The sequence below is a fragment of the Oncorhynchus mykiss genome, chromosome 10 (genome assembly GCF_057628025.1).
Source record: "Oncorhynchus mykiss isolate SJ-2025 chromosome 10, ASM5762802v1, whole genome shotgun sequence".
Classification (NCBI taxonomy): Eukaryota; Metazoa; Chordata; class Actinopteri; order Salmoniformes; family Salmonidae; genus Oncorhynchus; species Oncorhynchus mykiss.
The window spans coordinates 28,732,137-28,753,210 of record NC_143031.1 but is presented as its reverse complement, the minus strand read 5'-3'; the positions used below and the strand labels follow the sequence as shown (position 1 = coordinate 28,753,210).

The 21,074-nt window shown below is 43.1% G+C and overlaps 2 protein-coding genes across 7 annotated transcripts in view; one reads left to right on the top strand and one right to left on the bottom strand.

Moving 5' to 3' along the window:
- The first annotated feature begins 1,949 nt into the window (after positions 1-1,949).
- prr7 (proline rich 7 (synaptic)) lies at positions 1,950-12,426 on the top strand. The gene is made up of 3 exons (XM_021617993.3): positions 1,950-2,499; positions 4,134-5,229; positions 10,175-12,426. Exons 2-3 carry the CDS (start codon positions 4,917-4,919, stop codon positions 10,642-10,644), a joined length of 783 nt encoding a protein of 260 aa, XP_021473668.1. The 5' UTR covers positions 1,950-2,499; positions 4,134-4,916; the 3' UTR covers positions 10,645-12,426.
- A 5,845-nt stretch (positions 12,427-18,271) lies between these two features.
- The window catches only part of dbn1 (drebrin 1), a 122,315-nt gene continuing 119,512 nt past the window's right edge, over positions 18,272-21,074 (bottom strand). For all 6 annotated transcript variants that reach the window (XM_036990019.2, XM_090186303.1, XM_036990020.2 and 3 more), the window contains one exon: positions 18,272-20,999. In XM_036990019.2, coding sequence (XP_036845914.1) covers positions 20,947-20,999 — 53 coding nt within the window. In that variant the 3' untranslated portion in view covers positions 18,272-20,946. The remainder of the gene's footprint in view (positions 21,000-21,074) is intronic.

The window sequence follows — 21,074 nt, the reverse complement described above, 5'->3', positions numbered from 1 at the left end:
AATATCAAGTTTTTTTTTACAAGGTAGATTATCCACAATCTTTGTCTTTAAACTCCCTAAAGTACACAATCCTAAAACAAAGCCATACAGTCTTTGGACAGAGCATGTTCTCTTTCCTAATAGGGAAATGTCCTCCAGCGATTAATTTGTACTTTTATTGTATAAATACTGTAAAGTAGCCTACACACACGCTTTCAGCAAAATAGTGTTTTTAGACACAACTGCAAACTTCAAGGAGTAGGACATTCAAGGATGGGCTCCTGAATGGTGCAGTGGTCTAAGGCACTGCATCTCAGTGCAAGAGGTGTCACTACAGTCCCTGGTTTGAATCTAGGCTGAATCACATCCGGCTGTGATTGGGAGTCCCATAGGGTGACGCACAATTGGCCCAGTGTCGTCTGGGTTTGGCCGGGGTAGGCTGTCATTGTAAATAACAATTCGTTTTTAATTGACTTGCCAAGTTAAATAAAAAAGGAGTTGTTCTGATGGGAATCTGTGATGTTATCGGCCTCCCTCCTTGCTTGAGGAGCAATAGAGAACAAAAGAGGCAAGCCCCCTCCACATACTTGTACTATATGACTAACCTGGACCCCCCATCGAGATGTCTTTTGTCAAGTAAACCAGGTGTTAATGAGGTGAAAGTGTGTAAAAAATGATGTCTAATTGGTTGTCAAGCGTTTCCTGCTCTCTTCTCAACAAGCGGACCTTGAATATTTAATTTGTTGGAGCAGATACACAATCAACCTTGAGCTGTCTTACACAGAACCTAAACCGGCAGCTCACGTGCATAAATGTATTTTGTCCCCCTACACCAAACGCGATCACGACACGCAGGTTAAAATATCAAAACAAACTCTGAACCAATTATATTAATTTGGGGACAGGTCGAAAAGCTAGTTATTTTACCTGAAATGCACAAGGTCCTCTACTCCGCCAATTAATCTTTCATGCAGGACCTGCAGCACAATCTGCGTGACTTCTATTTTACAGGCTGACCACACTGCTCACGTTGCAAAATAAATGTAGAAATCTGTTATGTTATTCAATTATTGCACCCACACTGCTCGTGCGCACCAACGAGCATGTGCGTTGCCAAGGGCTAAAATAAATATCAGTTATATTTCTGACGCAGATCGCGTTGCAGGTCCTGCCTCTCCCATCTCCTCATGGGTTTATAGAAGCAGGTACCCACGTGCCATCTCCTCATTGGTTATACCCACGTGGGTGACTGAAAGACAGTGGCGGTAATGCATCTAATTTATAAAAGTTGCCAATCGCAATATAAAGTCAAGAGAAGAAACAGCCTGGAAGGAAGAGAGATGACTAGAAACAATTTGGTTGACCGTTTTATGTGTGGATTAATTGGCAGAGTAGAGGACCTTGTGCATTTCAGGTAAAATAACAACTCAATGCTATATCCCAGGACAAATTAGCTAGCAAGTGCAAGTTAACTAGCTAAATTGCCATAAATGTTTAATGCTTTTCGACCTGTCCCCAAATTAATAAAATTGGTTCAGAGTTTGTTTTGATATTTTAACCTGCCTGTGGTGACTGCGTTTGGTGTGGGGGGACAAAATCAATTTATGCACGATGGCGCACGATGCGCACGCGCGCAGCCGGTTTGGGATCCGTGTTAGCCCTTGGCAACGCAGACGCTAGTTGGCGCCTCGAGCAGTAGTGCAATTAATTCAATAATATTGATTTCAAAATGTATTTTGCAAAGCTGGCGGTGTAGTCAGCCTGTTACAGGATCAGTTGAACCTGGATGTAAATAGATTACATTTGATATATTTTGAAGTATTATGATGCATGCTATTCGAATATATATAATATAATGTGTACCATTTGCAAGTCTGGATAATGACACAGCAAGAAAATGTGAGAAAGCAAAAAAGAGAGATAATCATGCCCTGCGATCAAAGGAATTCTAACCTTTTCTTGAGCAGGCTACAGTATTTGCGCTCCTCTCAGTTAACGTCCTTGGAAAACCCCTATCTGTATTGATTGTGTGGCCGTATAAACTACACCGCTTGAATGTCACGATGATTACGATGGAGCGAAATGAGGAGATTGATTGAATATATGATAGCTAGAAAGGGAGGAGACAGGTTGCCAAGGTGAATGTAGACTACGTTATTCGAGCCCTCATTACCAAATAGCGCTCGTAATTGCCGCTCGTCGTTCATGAAAGGCGATACCAAGGAACCAGAGGATGTTCGCGTGGAACGGAGGCGTAGCATCACTCACTGAATGGCTGCATGCTGTGGGGATGGAGAGGAAGTAATTTGCGCTCAAGGCAACAGAACAAATACTTTATGATATCTGTGTTTACTTTATTGATAAATACATCCGAAACACCTTGGTTCACCTGTTTCTCTTGCTGTCATAAACTGTGAGCTCCATTTCAGGCCATTTCAATGGAACGGAGCGAGTACTGTCTCTGAGTTCAGTCCATCAGGATAACCTATCAGGACGCAAGGAGACGCACTGGCAACAAAGGTAAACAACGAGTTGCATTCACATTTTCATGATCAGATGTTATGGAAATGGAAGCTGTATCTCACAACCTGACATTCATCAGGTGCGCATGCGAAATAAGTATTGTTTCAGGGGCGTCATGCACCCATTATTTTAGAGGGGGCTTGAAGTAGGCTACATGAAGATGGTGTGTGTGGGGGCACATAAGTAGAAGAATTTTGAATTTTTCAAACACATGAAACACATTTTTCCTGCCATCTAGAGCCACAATCATTGTTCCTAATTCTATGTAAAAGCTATGTCTATTTTTCAACAGGTTATCTTAGCTAAAATGGTAGGACAAGCTACTCTATCTTGATTGATAGCCTGAAATGGCTTGATAACAATTATGGGGTTGGGAGATTGGGAACCTACACTATATATACAACCCTTCAAATGAGTGGATTTGTCTATTTCAGTCACACCCGTTGCTAATAGGTTTGGGAAGGTTGTATGCAAAATAAGCATAGGACAACCCCATATGGTTCTCAGAATGTTATGTGCTAGCTGAAGTGCTTAGCAATTCGTGATTTTTGAAGTTGGTTCAGTTTCTGTTCAATATATATATATATATTTTTAAATATCACGGATTCCGTTTATTTAAAAATGAAATTAAGTGCACTATGCATTATGTTGTTTGAATGCTGTAAAAACACAGAATAAAACAAAAGTCCCGTGATGGTAGTGACTGCCCATTACTGCTTATCACTTAACCATAATTTATTCACATTATTTTACTTTAATGAAATATTTAAGACATTGTGTATATTACATTTGTTTTATTTGATGACTTTATAATTTCATTCCAAGTCATCATCTCATCTCTATAGAGCTGCTGCCAATGCTGTTTGACAAAAGTAAATAAGGAATACTTTTATGACTGCTGAATACCAACTATCAACTATCAACTATCAATCACTTAGATCATGTATTTCCATGTGAGCCATCTCGCGAAGCAACAGCTCCTTTCTATATCACCTCATGATCAAGCATTCTTCTCTATTCAGTAGAAGGCATAAAAGAAACACAGACCGGACAAGTACATGCGTAATGGATTATGGTCATTGTAGTTGTAGTTAATTACCACGTTTTATGCACTAAACTATCTAGAATATTGGCCTGTTGGAAACTAAAACACCCTCTACTACATCGCACAGTTCAGGCTGGATCTGCTTTATCTCTAGAAAAACTGTGCGATGTGCACATCGAGCTCACAGAAAAAAACGAAACGAAATGAAATTCAAATAATTGAACCGACATTGGTTAATTAGTTGTTTAAAAAAACAAAAAATAACCAACATTTTGGTTAATCGCTCCGCACTAGCTATCTGGTAAGGATTAGCAGGATTGGGTCCCATTTAGCACCCATATAAAGGGCCCTGTTTTCCCAAAGAGATCTATGTACTGTTCTGATCCATCCTCTCTGATGTGTGAAACTGATACTCACCCTTTGAGGTCACCATCATAATGATGTCTGAACAGCTGAAATAATTTACTAGACAGGCCCGTGTCCATGTTTCTGATATTCCAGCGTCATGTTTTGAAAATATTGCCTATTTCATAATTGATAATGATGGTCCCCTCCACCCTTTCTCCTCTCCCTGTTTGTTGAGCAGCGTAACGTCAGTAGTACTCCATAAAGGTGCTAAAATCCATCGTCTGGGGTTCAGCGCACCAGAGGGGGGACTCGGAACGCCTCGGAACCTCGCGGAACCCAGCGTGAGTGTGTGGAACCCCTGGGTCTGGCCCTGTGTCCTGGAGGAGGCAGCTGTGGGACAGACTGGCACGTCACGTGGCGCTGCTCTGCCTGACCCCCTATCCAGGCCTCACCCCTCAGAGGGCCCACTCAGTCTGCCTGGTGTGGAGAGGAGCAGGCCCTCAACCTCAGTGGGAAGGAGGAGTAGTGCTCTGTGTTTTTTGTGATAAGAGTTTCCTAAGCGGTGATTTTTCAGGATACCTGGACGGTGGATGTGATTTAGACTATGAGTTTTGCAGTGAGACTGGAGTGAGAATGTAGAAGATCACCTTGTTTTACCTCTGAAGAACAACAGGACATCTGATTTGAAGTGACCTGCAGGCTGGAAAACAACTGATAATACCTGGCCTTTGGACTAGAGAAGAGCATCCGAGACAGTGCTGTTGTTGTGTGTGTGTGTGTGTGTGTAAGCACACTAGACACCCAGTCCTCAGAATCAGGGCTGTTCTGTCACCCTGATATAAGAGGATTACAACTCAACAGAAGACCACACATTCAACCAAACTCCTCAGGAGACTGTCGCCCTATCTTTCTCTTAAATGTTTTCCCTTGTCTCCTCAGTGGCAGCCAGTGCTATTTGATTTAACGTATCTTCCCAAGTCCAGTTGGCTCCTCATTTCAAGTCAACTAGTTCCTCATCGCCATGGTGATGTCCCAGGGCACGTACACCTTCCTGGCCTGTTTCGCTGGGTTCTGGTTGGTGTGGGCTCTCATCGTCATGCTGTGCTGCTTCTGTAGCTTTGTCCAGCGTCGTCTGAAGAGGAGGAGGGAGGAGAGGCTGAGGGAGCAGTGTCTAAGGGCCCTGGAGATGGAGTCACTGGAGTGCCTGGGCACTGCGGGGTTGGCTGGGTACCCTCCATCCAGAGAGCCCCTCCAGTTCTGCCCCCCGCTGACCCTCTCCCCTTCGCTGCACATTCCCCGATCCCTCCCCCAGGGCAGCTGGGCCTCCCCACAAGGTAAGGTACTCATTCTGTAACACTACTTTTTTACTAGAATGTTCTATCACACACACGCACGCACGCACGCACGCACGCACACACACACACACACACACACACACACACACACACACACACACACACACACACACACACACACACACACACACACACACACACTCACACACACACACACACACACACACACACACACACACACACACACACACACACACACACTGGCCCGCTGCACAGGAACAGGAACAGGTGTGGAGGGTAGGATTGACTGAAGCTCAATTAGGGGGGGGGGGTTGAGATTAGAGGTCGACCGATTAATCGGAATGGCCGATTAATTAGGGCTGAATTCATAACAATCGGAAATCGTTATTTTTGGGCGCCGATTTGTCGATTATTTGTATTTTTTTAAGTCAGTTAAGAACACATTCTTATTTTCAATGATGGCCTAGGAACGGTGGGTTAACTGCCTTGTTCAGGGGCAGAATGACAGATTTTCACCTTGTCAGCTCGGGGGATCCACTCTTGCGACCTTACAGTTAACTAGTCCAACGCAATAACGACCTGCCTCTCTCTCGTTGCACTCCACAAGGAGACTGCCTGTTACGCGAATGCAGTAAGCCAAGGTAAGTTGCTAGCTCGCATTAAACTTATCTTAGAAAAAACAATCAATCATAATCACTAGTTAACTACACATGGTTGATGATATTACTAGATATTATCTAGCGTGTCCTGCATTGCATATAATCTGACTGAGCATACAAGCATACAAGTATCTAAGTATCTGACTGAGCGGGGGTAGGCAGAAGCAGGCGTGTAAACATTAATTCAAACAGCACTTTCGTGCGTTTTGCCAGCAGCTCTTCATTGTGCGTCAAGCATTGTGCTGTTTATGACTTCAAGCCTATCAACTCCCGAGATGAGGCTGGTGTAACCAAAGTGAAATGGCTAGCTAGTTAGCGCGCGCTAATAGCGTTTCAAACGTCACTCGCTCTGAGCCTTGAGGTGGTTGTTTCCCTTGCTCTGCATGGGTAACGCTGCTTCGATGGTGGCTGTTGTCGTTGTGTTGCTGGTTCGAGCCCAGGGAGGAGCAAGGAGAGGGACGGAAGCTATACTGTTACACTGGCAATACTATAGTGCCTATAAGAACATCCAATAGTCAAAGGTTAATGAAATACAAATGGTATAGAGGGAAATAGTCCTGTAATTCCTATAATAACTACAACCTAAAACTTCTTACCTGGGAATATTGAAGACTCATGTTAAAAGTAACCACCAGCTTTCATATGTTCTGAGCAAGGAACTTAAACGTTAGCTTTCTTACATAGCACATATTGCACTTTTACTTTCTTCTCCAACACTTTGTTTTTGCATTATTTAAACCAAATTGAACATGTTTCATTATTTACTTGAGGCTAAATTGATTTTATTGATGCATTATATTAAGTTAAAATAAGTGTTCATTCAGTATTGTTGTAATTGTCATTATTACAAATAAATAAATAAAAAAATTGGCCAATTAATCGGTATCGGCTTTTTTGGTCCTCCAATAATCGGTATCGGTATTGGCGTTGAAAAATCATAATCGGTCGACCTTTAGTTGAGATGGGAGCAGAAGACACATTTTTGTTGTTCACTGTAACTAATGGACAAAGTATATTGTATTGCATTGTATTGTAGAGAAGTCAGCCAGAGTTGATGTGGGCCATCATTCAAACAAAGAGATACCTCCCTGGCCACCAGTGCATATCCAAACTATGATAGCATATAATGACAATAAATTCCCAAAACTATGTTGGTACTCTTTTGTCCACTATTTCATAGATAATCTAATTATATTCTTAGCTCAAAATATTACTATTCAATAGTAGTAGTCATTCACAAAGGGCACCATGCAGGGTTCAATATGGAACCATTTTAGTTCAGTCAAGAAGAAACTCTAGGGTTCTGATCAAAGATAAAATAATTCAATATAGAACTTTTAGGGGTTCCATATATGAAGCAAGCAATAGAAGCCTTTTTGGTTCTATAAGGAACCTTTTTCTCTAAGAGTGTATGCAACTCTTGACAGCTTTCACATATTGTCCCTTTCCAGTTCAATATGAACGCAACATAAATATACAAAGAGCATAACCCAGGAGACACCTGCAGTTTTCTGTACATTACAAGCTACAGCAGTGACAGCAGGGACTCTAAAGGCATTTTGCTGTAGGCTTTCATCAGAGCTTTCTGCGTTCCTTTGTGGGTGACATGGTGACAGTTAGCGCTGTAGAGTAGGCAGTGCGTGGGCAGAGCGGTGACAGAGTTAGCAGCACAGCAGCCAGCGCAATGACAGACTGCTAGCAGCTCGACATTTAGTAGGCGCCAACAGCATAGCAGTCAGTCAGTGGAGTGAAAGGTAAGCTAGCCATTGAAATAGACAGAGAGCGAGCAAGCACAAAAGCCAGATAGAGGAACTCAGTACCAGGGCAGCAGGACAGGGTGGTTAAGGTGAACACCTTAAAGTAGGAGGAATCTGCTCATTGGGAAGACAGCCGCTTATAAAGGGAAAGGAAATTTGGATTTTTATTTATAAAGGCAAGTAAGTTAGGAACAAATTGTTATTTACAATGACGGCCTACCCTGGTCAAACCCAGACGACGCTGGGCCAATTGTGTGCCGCCCTATGGGACTCCCAATCACAGCTGGTTGTGATACAGCCTGGAATCAAACCAGGGTCTCTAGTGATGTCTCTAGTGATGCCTCTAGCACTGAGATGCAGTGCCTTAGACCACTCCGCCACTCGGGATCCCCTCCCCCCAAATGACATAGCGCCAAGAAATAAAATGGCCACAAAATGATTGATATTCAAGGCACAGCTTGTGTTCAGAAATGTAATTGAACAAGCTTCATTTACATTTTTAATTGCAATTTTCTCATGCTGAGATCCATCGGCCTGCAGCATTGGCGAGGGCATGTTCCAATAATACCTCCCACCCTGCACCCTGCAGCTGCTGCTGTGCTTACGTCATGTCCTTGGCGACAGTGGTGGGCCCCGGGGCCCCAGGGCCACTGAGGCTGAGATTAGCAATCATATCCCTAGGGGAGGTGGCTCCGCTCTGGGCTGTCCCTGAGCCGTGTCCCCCCTTTCACCACCCTCCACAGCCCTGCCACCCCTCTGCACTTGTTGGCCCTCTCTTTGTCCAGAGGCATTGCTGACACGGGAAACAAACATGACCACCTGGTCCATGAAACATTCCTCTCATCTCCCAGTGGAAATAGCTCCAGTGCTCTGGGCCTCTGTTGTTACTGTATCGAAGCTTGCTTAGTGTTTATTTATACATATAGAGGCTGAGGCTAATATTACAAAGGAGGCCAGAGCAGGGCGTTATGAACATGTGGTGGAAAAGGGATTATAACAACATTGGTGTAATTGGTTGTGGAGATGTAGACATACGCAGACAGCAGATCTAAACATTACTGCCACCACGATGACACTTCCAACACATGCTGTAAGGATTTCCATATCAGACATTCTATATCCTCAACATCAATTGGTTGTTGTGTTTTTAGTGAGCAGCAACATTTCTTCCAGTGGAAAAACACTCTGAAGTGCAAAGTGGTATCGCTCACTGCCTGGAATAAATAGTAGTATAGGCAGACTGTGGGTGTGCTTTGAAAGAAATGGAGGCTGGGAAATGGAGTTTAGATTAACCATGTTATCCATGTTATGACCATGTCTAAGCCCACACAAGTACCTCTCCCTTTACCAGGCTGGGTTTCCACACATTACTAGAGAAATGATAACACTAGAGGAAGTACCAGGTGTGGTCAGAGGCTCCAAGACAATCATGTCTCAGAGCTCTAAATTAATTCAAAACACATTTTATTTGTCTCATACACGTGTTTAGCAGATGGTATTGCGGGTGTAGCGAAATTTCTTGTCTACGGACAATTCCTTCAACCTCACGGCTTGGTTTTTGCTCTAACATGCACTGTCAATTGTGGGACCTTATATAGACAGATGTGTGCCTTTCCATATCATGTCCAATCAATTGAATTTACCACAGGTGGACTCCAATCAAGTTGTAGAGACAGCTCAAGGATGATCAATGGAAACAGGATGCACCTGAGCAAAATTTAAAGTCTGAAAGCAAAGGGTCTGAATACTTATGTAAATAAGGTATTTCTGTTTTTTATTTGTAATACATTTGCCAACATTTCTAAAAACCTGTTTTCACTTTGTCATTATGGGGTATTGTGTGTAGATTGATGAGGAACATGTTTTATTTAATCAATTTTAGAATAAGGCCGTAACATAACAAAATGTGGAAAAAAATCTACCCGCTCTTCTACTCCCACCTTTTCTGTTTCTCTGGGTTTTCTCTCTGTGAGCTGTAAAGGGATTGAAGACAGATGATTGTGCTTTAATACATCAGTAAATTAGCCTCCCACTTGTGGCTTGAGTGTTCCTGTCAGACAAATATCCCATTAATCTCTCTTCACACTGTGTGTGTGTGTGTGTGTGTGTGTGTGTGTGTGTGTGTGTGTGTGTGTGTGCGTGTGTGTGTGTGTGTGTGTGTGTGTGTGTGTGTGTGTGTGTGTGTGTGTGCATGCACGCTTGTGTGTGAAGCCATTTAGCACTATAAAAAAACAGTCAGAATTGAGTCATCAAAGAAGCCTTTACTGTAGGCCACTGTAGTAATCAATGGAATGCTCACCGCTCAACCTATGTTGATTCACAGTTTAAAGGCAAAGCTGTAAGTGTAGGACTTGGCAGTGGTATCAGTAACTCCAGATGTAAAGTCAGTCATTTGAGCTGACTGAGGCGTCGAAGGAGTTACATTAACATTATGTAATAGCCGGTCAGTTTACCAATGATGATCTCCCACACAACCCTGTCCACAGGAACCCATACTGTGTCGATGGAAAAGGGGGAACTAATATACAAGTGTCTGTTTCTCCCCAGAGACGGACGTGTTTGGGAAGCCCCCCTGCTACGAGGAGGCTGTTCTGATGGAGGACCCCCCTCCTCCCTACTGTGAAGTGCTGGCTGACAGCCGGGGGGGCACCTACACCAAGCTCACCCCCCAGGCCTCCAGGCTGCAGCAGCAGGAGCCTGAGACCTCCAAGACTCCCCCTGTCACAGTGTTCTCTGAGCGTGGCTACTCCTCCTTGATCCGCCTGCCCACCGCCCGACGCTGGGACTCCCTGGGTCACCTGCTCTCCACAATGGACCTCAACCACAACAACCTCCCCACGGAGCCCCTCTCTCTGCAGGCCCAGGCCACCGTCACCATGCCCCGCGAGGGCCGGACTCACACACACCCAGAGCTAGGGCTGAGAAGTATCCATGGGCTCCAGGGGCTCAGGGGGCTAGAGCAGAGTTGTGGCTTGCCCACAGCCTTCCCTCTGCTGGGTCGCAGCACAGCCGTGTAGGCCTGACTAACCCTCCTGGAGGTGGGGGTCAGACTGGAGCTAAGGACACTTGGTTGAGGTGTAGAGGCGTTGGGTTGGGTTTGAGGAGTTGCATCTGGGTTGTAGAGTTGGACTAATGATGAAGGGGATAGAGGAGGAGAAATGTCCTTCAGACTCCCAGCAGCCAGAGGTGTTGACAGAGTGAGATGGGACACCCTTTCTAAAGATGGTCTCTCTTCCCAGACTTCCTCTCATCCTCCCTCCATTATCTGTCTCTCTCTCTCCCTCCATTTCTTTCTATTCTCTATATCTCTGTAGTTGTGTTGATGTTGTCTCTCTATTCTCTGCAGCGTCGCAGCCTGATGCAGATTAGCTATTATATGAGTCTGCTGTTGCCATAGCTCCCTGGAACTGTCTGTTGCCCATGACACCTTGGGCCCTTAGCGACCTCTCCTCCTTGCCGAGTTTCTAAAGACATTTTCATAGCCTTTCTTTGTATGACTGCAGGTTGAAAGAGGGGGAACTCTTAAATGACCTGCAGTAGCTCTGTGTTGCTGTTTCTCTTGATGTATAGTATGTACAGTGAAGGACCAAGAAAGACATGTTGGGGCATTCAGCCCAAGTAACTATCGCCCTGCTCGGAGCATTGCAATGTGCAATGGAAACCCTGTTTTGTATTGAAAAAGCTCTTCTTCAGCATTACTGTCATATCTTCAAGATGTTCTGAAGTGGACTATGAATATCAATTTGATAACCCCCAGCTGGGGATTGTTGCTCCTCAGTGTACAGCAACTGCGTGTGTGCGTATGTGTGTGCCTGCGTGTGTCTGTCTGTGTGTGTGTGTGTATGTGGTTGCTATCTGTCCACGAGGGAAGTGTTTTATCAAGATTGTGATTGTGAATCCATTTCTTTCTTTCTCTCCCTCCGTCATTATCCCTCTGTCTTACTCTCAAGCTACTCATCAGGCTAGATGTCGCTGGGAGACGCTCTCCTTCGCATTGCCATGGTGGTGCTACAGTACATATAGCAGACACCATCACAGAAAATGGCATCTGTCATGGTAGAAAAACAAAGCTATCACCATGCACCAAGCAATTGCAGAGATGGGATTTATGTTCCTTTTCCTGATTTAAAAAAAAAGTTTATTCAGCTATGAAATGCTTTTGCAGGGGGAATGGAATCTATCCAATCCTGACCTCCCTTACTACCCTGTTAAGCCTATTAGGAACAGTGTTACCACCAAGGTCCACCGCTTTGTTATTAGCTGTTATGTAACCCAATTCAATCACATTACATAATCCACTGAAATTAATGGAGTATTTGATGGCCTGGGCTTACTTGGCAGTACCCTTGAGATGCTCGGACAAATTAGGAAGCTTGTCAGTGCAAAGCTGAAGTGCTGTCCCCAAGGAGCTTATATAAATGTAGAGATAGGGAACATACAGTACCCAACGCCAGGAGAGAGAGAGATGAGAGGGAGAGAATGAGAGAACTACTTGAGGCCATGAGATAATGTTATTATTGAGAGGTAAAAAGTATTTCAGTTTGAATCTATACAGACAATGTCACAGTTTGTCCTGGGTTCTATTGATATATTACGGTAGTTTGTTGTTCTGTGTAACATAGCATTGATGCTGTAACGGCTCTCGTCGAAAGGAGTGGACCAAAGCACAGCGTGCAAAGTGTTCATGATTATTTTATTTCAAAAAACACACAAACAAAATAACAAACGTGAATACGAAAGCGCACAGTTCTGTCAGGCAGAAACACTAAACAGAAAACAAGATCCCACAAAACCCAAAAGGAAAATGACAACTTATATGTGATCCCCAATCAGAGACAACGATAGACAGCTGCCTCTGATTGGGAAACACACACACACACACACACACGGCCAAAAACAAAGAAATAGAAAACATAGACTTTCCCACCCGAGTCGCACCCTGACCTAACCAAACATAGAAAATAATAACACGCCCACACGCCCAGGTCAGGGCGTGACAGATGCTGATATTTAAGACATTTTGTACCAAAAGTATAGTCTACAGCAGATATTCCCAAACTGGGGCAATGCTGTCGGGGGTACGCCAAATAAAAATGTGTTTTGCATTTTATTTAAATACATTCAAAAAATATATTTTCTTCACATTTTCAAACAGTCCATTTATATTTTACAACTTGGCTATATATTTGGGTGAGTTTTTTTATCGCCTGAGTAGCCTCGTTACACTGTCAGAAGTAAAATAACCATCTAGTGTTAAGCGAAATAACAACACAATGTCAAATACAGGTAGCCTAGTCAAATAATTAACATCCAATCACATTAACCATTACTCTCTCGCGGGAATTCCACTAATGGTCCGTATGTAGCCAAACGTAGCTGCTGCTCATTCCGTTTGCTCAAAAATTGATAAATGGTTAAAAAGAGTAAGGCCCTCGTCCATAGAGACACGTGCCAGCTCTACTGGTAGTACTGCTACTACCAGCAGTACTACACCTGCACTTGTCGACGACAAGTTGTTCTGCTTCCACAAGCACATCCAATGCTAGTATCAGTAATTCTACAGTTGTTGTTAGCCCAGCTAGCATGGACAATGACAGTTGTGAATCTGATGCAGCCGAAGAGCTACTGCCCCCTTACCCGGGAAAGCACCGAACAGAAGACAGGGACGTTGGACCATCAAAGAGGCACAAATAAGATGAGATCTACATTGACTTGAGGTTCACTTATATTGGGAGTAGCCACAGTGTGTTATATGTGCAAAAGTACTATCTCACAACTCGATTAAACCTTCACTCTTGCGAAGACATTTAGAAACAAAACATGGCCATTTTAAAAATAAGCCACAGGAGTTTTTTTGAGCGAGAATTAAGATTACTTTTAAGTATTAAGACATGTATAAAAGCAACAGACACCATTAATAAGAAGGGGCTAGAAGCGTCTTAAATGGTGAGCTACCGAGTGGCTAGGACAGGCAAGCCCCATACTATTGTGGAGGACTTCATTCCTGCTGCCCCAGATATGGCTGGGACAATGCTGGGGGAAAAGGCCCCAAAAACTATAGAGACAAGGTCTTCATCAAACAACACTGTTTCACAACGTATCAGTGACATGGCAGGAGATGTTCTGAAATAATTACTGCTTTGCATCCAAGCCAGTGAATTCTATGCATTACAGCTGGATGAGTCAACAGACGTGGCGGGCCTGGCACAGCTCCTGGTATGTGTCAGCTCCTGGTATGGGGGTTCAATAAAGGAAGACATCCTCTTCTGCAAACCACTGGAAATCAGGACAACAGGAGAGGATATTTTTAAGTACTGGACAGCTTTGTGACACAAATGGACTTTGGTGGTCAAGATGTGTTGGTATCTGTAAAGATGGTGCAAAAGCTAAGACAGGGAGACATAGTGGAGTGGTAATGCGCGTGCAAGCAGTGGCTCCCGACGCCACTCGGGTACAATGCAGCATCCACCGAGAGGCTCTTGCTGCCAAAGGAATGCCTGACAGCTTGAAATACGTTTTGGACACTACAGTGAAAATGGTTAACTTTGTTAAAGCAAGGCCCCTGAACTCTTGTGTATTTTCTGCACTGTGCAATGGTATGGGCATGGACCATATAACGCTTTTACAACATACAGAAGTGCACTGATTATCAAGGGTATTGACTTTTTTTTTTAAATTGAGAGACGAGCTTAAAGTTTTCTTTACTGACCATAATTTTCACTTGTCTGACCACTTGCATGATGCCGAGTTTCTCACAGGACTGGCCTATCTGGTTGATGTCGCCTGAATGATCTGAATCTAGGATTACAGGGACTTTCCGCAACTATAATCAATGTGTGGGACAAAACTGAGGCTGTGATTAAGAAGTTGGAGCTCTTCTCTGTCTGCATTAACAAGGACAACACACAGGTCCATCATTGTATGATTTTTTGTGTGCAAATGAACTCAAATCACACTGTTAAGACACTGATGCCCTTTGCAACCACGTACATGTGAGAGTGGATTTTTGGCCCTCACTAGCATGAAAACTAAATACAGGCACAGACTGTGTGTGGAAAAAGACTGAGACGCTTTCCAATACAATCCAACATTGCAGAGTTATGTGCATCCTTTAAAGTTTTGATTAACAAATAAGGTTTTATATGTAAGATGGCTAAGTAAAGAGAAAAATGATTGATTATTATTATATTATTATTTGTGCCCTGGTCCTATAAGAGCTCTTTGTCACTTCCCACAAGCTGTGTTGTGACAAACTCACACTCATTCTTATGTTTAATAAATGTATCGTATAGTGTGTGTGTGTGGCAGGCGTACAATGATGGCAAAAAACAACATTTGAGAGTGCGCTGACCCTGGTTCTAGAGGGGGTACGCAGCTGGATGTTGAATGTTTGAAGGGGTACAGGACTATAAAAAGTTTGGGAACCACTGATCTACAGTATATAGAAAATTGCATTGAGACAATCATTTGAAGAACTTACATGCTTTTCTTTTTCAGAACAATCAAAACAAACAAGTGAAGCTGATTATCATGGCTCCTGAATGTACTAATTCATGCTTTAAGTGTAACTGAAAATGAACACTATTTAATTTGATGTGTTTCTATCCATGCATGAAGTAATGTTGAATATTATTTTGACAAAGGTTTTGTCTGTTTAATCACACAACTTGTCACATACAGTACTCTATATTAACTGACAATTGCCTCCCTGAGCTGTCATGCATCGATTCCAGTTTATTTCATTGTACCACGTTTGTTTTGTTTGTGCTGTTTTTATGTTCTGTCTTTCCTCTCCCCCGTAACAGGCGAAGGAAAAGACAGAGGTGTATGCCACTGTCCTCCATCCTCCAGTGGCATACGTGTTGCTAGGTAACCACCAGGCCAGAGCTCTAGCTAGCTAGTCTGTTTAGAGTGCAAGGGAACATCAGCTGTGTGGCCAGTCAGAGCATACTCATTCAGAGCACATTGGGGATGGTGCACATGGCTAGGATACATGGCTTCTATCTACTAGTGTAGTACTGGGACTGTCAGTAGTGTCTGACGACTGACATCCACAGGGTTTCCCTTCCCAGGGCTCGCTAAACACAGTTGGAACTGGAACTTTCTGTCTAGCTGTCAATGTGACAGCCATTTTGAGGAAATTGATAAAACGCCCTGATGGAGTGGACCGTTCCTCCAATATTGGATTGACATCATTGTGGGAGATCCATCATTTGAGGATATATCCAAATACCATCCAAGGGAGCATATCTGTCCAGATAGGCTACAGATTGATTTGACCTAAAGCAAGAAATGGCCCTGCTATACTATGGACTCTCAGTGACTGACATCCCACACATACTGTGAATATACAAACTGTTTTGCTGTGAATGAATGTACATACAACATGTAGCATGCAAAGTATTCTCTATACATCTGACTGGTAGTCACTCCTACATCTGCTGCTACTACTGTACTGTATGTATGTGTAAATAATTGCACTCTATTCCCTATATAGTGCACTGCTTTTGATCAGGGCCCATATAGGCATTACAGTGCCTACCGAAAGTATTCATACCCCTTGACTTATTCCACAATTTGTTGTGTTACAGCCTGAATTCAAAACAGATTAAATAAATACAAATCTCACCCATCTACACACAATACCCCATGATAATGACAAAGTGAAAACATGTTTTTCGAAATGTATTGAAAATAACCACCATGCAACCAGCACCAGCAACCACCATGCTTGAAAAGATGAAGACTGGTACTCAGTGACGTGTTGTGTTGGATTTGCTCCAAACATAATGCTTTGTATTCAGGACATAAAGTTAATTTCTTTGCCACATTTTTATTGTTTTACTTTAGTGCCTTGCAAACAGGATGCATATTTTGCTATATTTTTATTCTGTACAGGTTTCCTTCTTTTCAGTCTGTCATTTACGTTGGTATTGTGGAGTGACTACAATGTTGTTGATCCATCCTCAGTTTTCTATCATAGCCATGAAACTCTGTAACTGTTTTAAAGACACCACTGGCCTCATGGTGAAATACCTGAGTGGTTTCCTTCCTCCCCGGCAACTGAGTTAGGAAGGATGACTGTATCATTGTAGTGACTGGGATATTAACTACTTCACCATGCTCAAAGGGATATTCAATGTCTGCCTTTTTTAAATCCATCTACCAATAGGTGCCCTTTTTTGCGTGGCATTGGAAAAACCTCCCTGGACTTTGTGGCTGAATCTGTGTTTGAAAGTCACTGCTCAACTGAGGGACCTTACAGATAATTGTAGGTATGAGGTTGTATCGATGTGCACTGAGAGTCAGGAAGCAAGTTCAGGGAGTGAGTGTTTTAATCAAATAAATGGAACATAATGCAAACCAAGAAACACTAACAGCACACAGACATGAAACTGAAACAGAAACAAAGCCTGGCGAAGGAACCAAAGGGAGTGACATATATAGGGAAGGTGCGCCATAAAGAGCAGCCTGGTGACCTAGAGGCCGGAGAGGGAGCACACGTGACAGAGGTACAGAGATGTAGGTAGTTATTCAAAAATCATGTTAAACACTATTATTGCACACAGAGTGAGTCCATGCAACTTATGTAACTTGTTAAGCAAATTAATTGAATATTTATTGACAAATGTTTTATTAATTGTGCCATAAACAAAGTTAACTTCCCACAAACAAAGCAGAGAAAAAGGGCTACCTAAGTAAGGTTCCCAATCAGAGACAACGATAGACAGCTGTCCCTGATTGAGAACCATACCCGGCCAAAACATAGAAACACCAAATCATAGAAAACTAAACATAGAATGCCCACCCCAAATCACACCCTGACCAAACCAAATAGAGACTTTAAAAGGCAGTGTAGGCCAGTGACAGCATCTCAATTGAATCCATTTAAATTCAGGCTGTAACACAACAAAATGTGGATAAAGTCAAGGGGTGTGAATACTTTTTGAAGACATAGGGTGCCTTTGGGATGAGCCTATGTGTTCCATGTATACCTGTGAGGAGAAAGGGTCTTTACAGAACATTTCACATTATAGTGGATGCTCTTATCCAAAGCCATTTGGATTTTCAGTAGTGAGTGCATACATTTTCGTACTGGTCCCCAATGGGAATCAATCCCACTACCCTGGCATTGCAAGCACCATGCTCTGCCAGGTGAGCCACACAGAACCATACCTGGACTATTACTAAGTCAACAGTGCCAACATCTCTTGAATAAAATGCAGTTGAATAAAATATAGATTAAAACAAACATGACAAGTGGCAGTGACAGACTTTTAATTTTGTTGGATGTTTTGTGTTCATTTCTGCTTTGAATGACTGAGATATTTGTTTGCCGAGAAAGCTTTGAAATGCATCAGTGAGCGGCCTGGAGCAATCCAGTACTTCAAGATGATAAATGATATGATCAATATAAAGAAAGTGCACTTCTATCCTACAATATAATGAACGATATGAGATTCTCTGACCAAGATGGCCGTCATTTTAGTCATGTTGCCGGGATGTCAATGTTCATTTTAGTGTTCTATTTAATTCCATGATGCTAGCACTTCATGATACTATTGAAGTATTCAAGGATGCATTAGATTGGGGTGATACAGCCACAAGAAAAACGGTCAAATCAAAAACACTCTGAAGTCATCATTTGGAGGTTTTTAAGTCTTTTATTAACATACATCAGCACTTAGCATGTCACAAAAGATCTTGTGCTTATTTAAAAAACAGAGCGTGTGAGAAGCGGATGGAAAAGAGGGAAGATAAATAAAATATGTTTTAAATGAAAAGAGAGAGAGAGATAAGACAAGGAACAGCTAAGCCTTGCTTTGGGGCAAAGAGTGGTAGTAGTAGTAGAGTAGTAGTAGTCTCCTAGTAGTGTGATCGGGAGAGAATAATAATTACTACCCAGGAGGTTATCAGGGTGAAGAAGTATATATTGAAATCATGTAGAAAGGGTGTCAGTTACTGCTAAAGATGCGGGTTGGTCGGCTCTTACTAAGCATGATTTGATTCTCATATACAGAAAAAGGCTGGTAGGGATATGGAATCACATTTCATATTTCGCTTCAAAGAAACTTTATTTAAACATCTCATTCAATCCCACAACAAGCCTAAATTCAAAGTGCCATAATCATAAGGGCCACAATGACAAAGTGTTAGACGTTCATTAGTTGTAGTTGTGTATTTCTAAAAAACAAACGCTATTTACAGGACAAAATACTAGATTGGTTTATTTTCTTATTGCTTGTTGGTTCCCACTCAGAATTCTGTGGTAAGAGCACATAGCTATAACAACATATACCTGCTATAGAACTGTTCTATATCTATGGGTAAGACTGCCTGGATTGATATAGAATCAGATCTAAGGAGTGGCATCTCAGGAATGAAACTATAACCGTGAACAGTAATAATAAGAAACCTCCTGTAGATGAAATAAAGGAAGACTGGTCTATAAGCCATGTGGAGAGGGTTACATAAAGAAGCTAGAACCTGTTTCTAAACATTACAGCAATAATACCGTTTAAAACCAGGCTTGATGATCAAAAGCATTTAGAAGGGCTCCTGGCAAAACTAATCCACCGGAATGGTTCTCATTTAGACTGTTAACAGTGAAATCAGAACCGAGATAACTGGGTGAGAGAATGAGATCTGTGCAAAAATAACACAGAGGTAGTCCAACAGTAGAATTACAATAGTACACAAAACGGTGCTGAGGCCATCTAGGGACGTGCATGTGAACGACATCATTTTAAAAGAAGGACGAGGAAAATAAATACACATGGAAAGCAAAAGGGTGCATTTGTGTCATCTACTGCAAAGAAGGTGTAGTGTTACAAAGCAGAGACTACTGTAGCAGCTCTAGAACCACCTTAGCACAAGACACACTGTTCCGTTCATAGTGCCACAACGTGTGACGAACGTCTTCATTCCCATCTGAGTGCTCTAGATACAGTCATTGCCTAGTTAACACTGAAGACAAAACAAGAGACTACCGCTATTGCCATGATTCAAAGATCCTGAATGTCAATTTATAGAACACTTCTAATAGGTAGAAAAATCATACTTATTTTCCCCATGTCAGATTTTCTGCTGGGAGAGATGCCAACCAACACAACGATAACAAACTACAATAGATATTCCGTTTCAAAGTGACTTGGTACAGCACAAAACAAGTATTTCGTTATACCTCCCTTGTGTGTATCAGGGTCTTACTATGGGGTAGTACAACGGTACTGCTATCCCAGCCTGTAGTCTGATGTCCGCCACGCCTTCATCTGCCCCCTCCCCATTGCCCCATGGACAAACTGAAACATCAAAGACTACAGGATTACACTAGGCACCACTCCTCTCTGATCCCACTCTCCCTCCTTCCCACCAGGCACCACTCCTCTCTGATCCCACTCTCCCTCCTTCCCACCAGGCACCACTCCTCTCTGATCCCACTCTCCCTCCTTCCCACCAGGCACCACTCCTCTCTGATCCCACTCTCCCTCCTTCCCACCAGGCACCACTCCTCTCTGATCCCACTCTCCCTCCTTGCCACCAGGCACCACTCCTCTCTGATCCCACTCTCCCTCCTTCCCACCAGGCACCACTCCTCTCTGATCCCACTCTCCCTCCTTCCCACCAGGCACCACTCCTCTCTGATCCCACTCTCCCTCCTTCCCACCAGGCACCACTCCTCTCTGATCCCACTCTCCCTCCTTGCCACCAGGCACCACTCCTCTCTGATCCCACTCTCCCTCCTTGCCACCAGGCACCACTCCTCTCTGATCCCACTCTCCCTCCTTCCCAACAGGCACCACTCCTCTCTGATCCCACTCTCCCTCCTTGCCACCAGGCACCACTCCTCTCTGATCCCACTCTCCCTCCTTCCCAACAGGCACCACTCCTCTCTGATCCCACCCTCCCTCCTTCCCACCAGGCACCACTCCCACTTTTATCCCCAACTACTGTAGCTACATTCCAATAGGCTACCTGTCTGGTACAGGGTGTTTAGTCTGCTGTAGAAGACACATACATTCTGAAGAAAGTATTCCCCCACTCCCCACTATTTACTCCGCATAGCAAAAGAAAGGAGAAATCAAAGAAAGAAAAAAAAACACAAAACCAAGAGCTCATTATTAAACCATTAGCATCTTTAACAATAACTCAAAAACCTTTTCTGTGGCTAACATCAGTTTTTTTCCCCTTCTAGAACATTTTACAATTTTTTTTTATGCAAGACTTGTTGTTATTATTACTTTAAAAAAAGTCTGTTTCGTTGTTGATGATGCGTTGTTTCTGCTTCCCACCGCCTGACCGGACTACTTCGCCATGGTCTAGTCGCTGTCTTCCATTACAGGGTCTGTGTCCCAGCATGTGATGTCGATCTCTGTACACACGCACAGGGCATAGATAAACATCCACAAATACACTTGGTCAATGTTTGAAAAAACAAAAACAAACA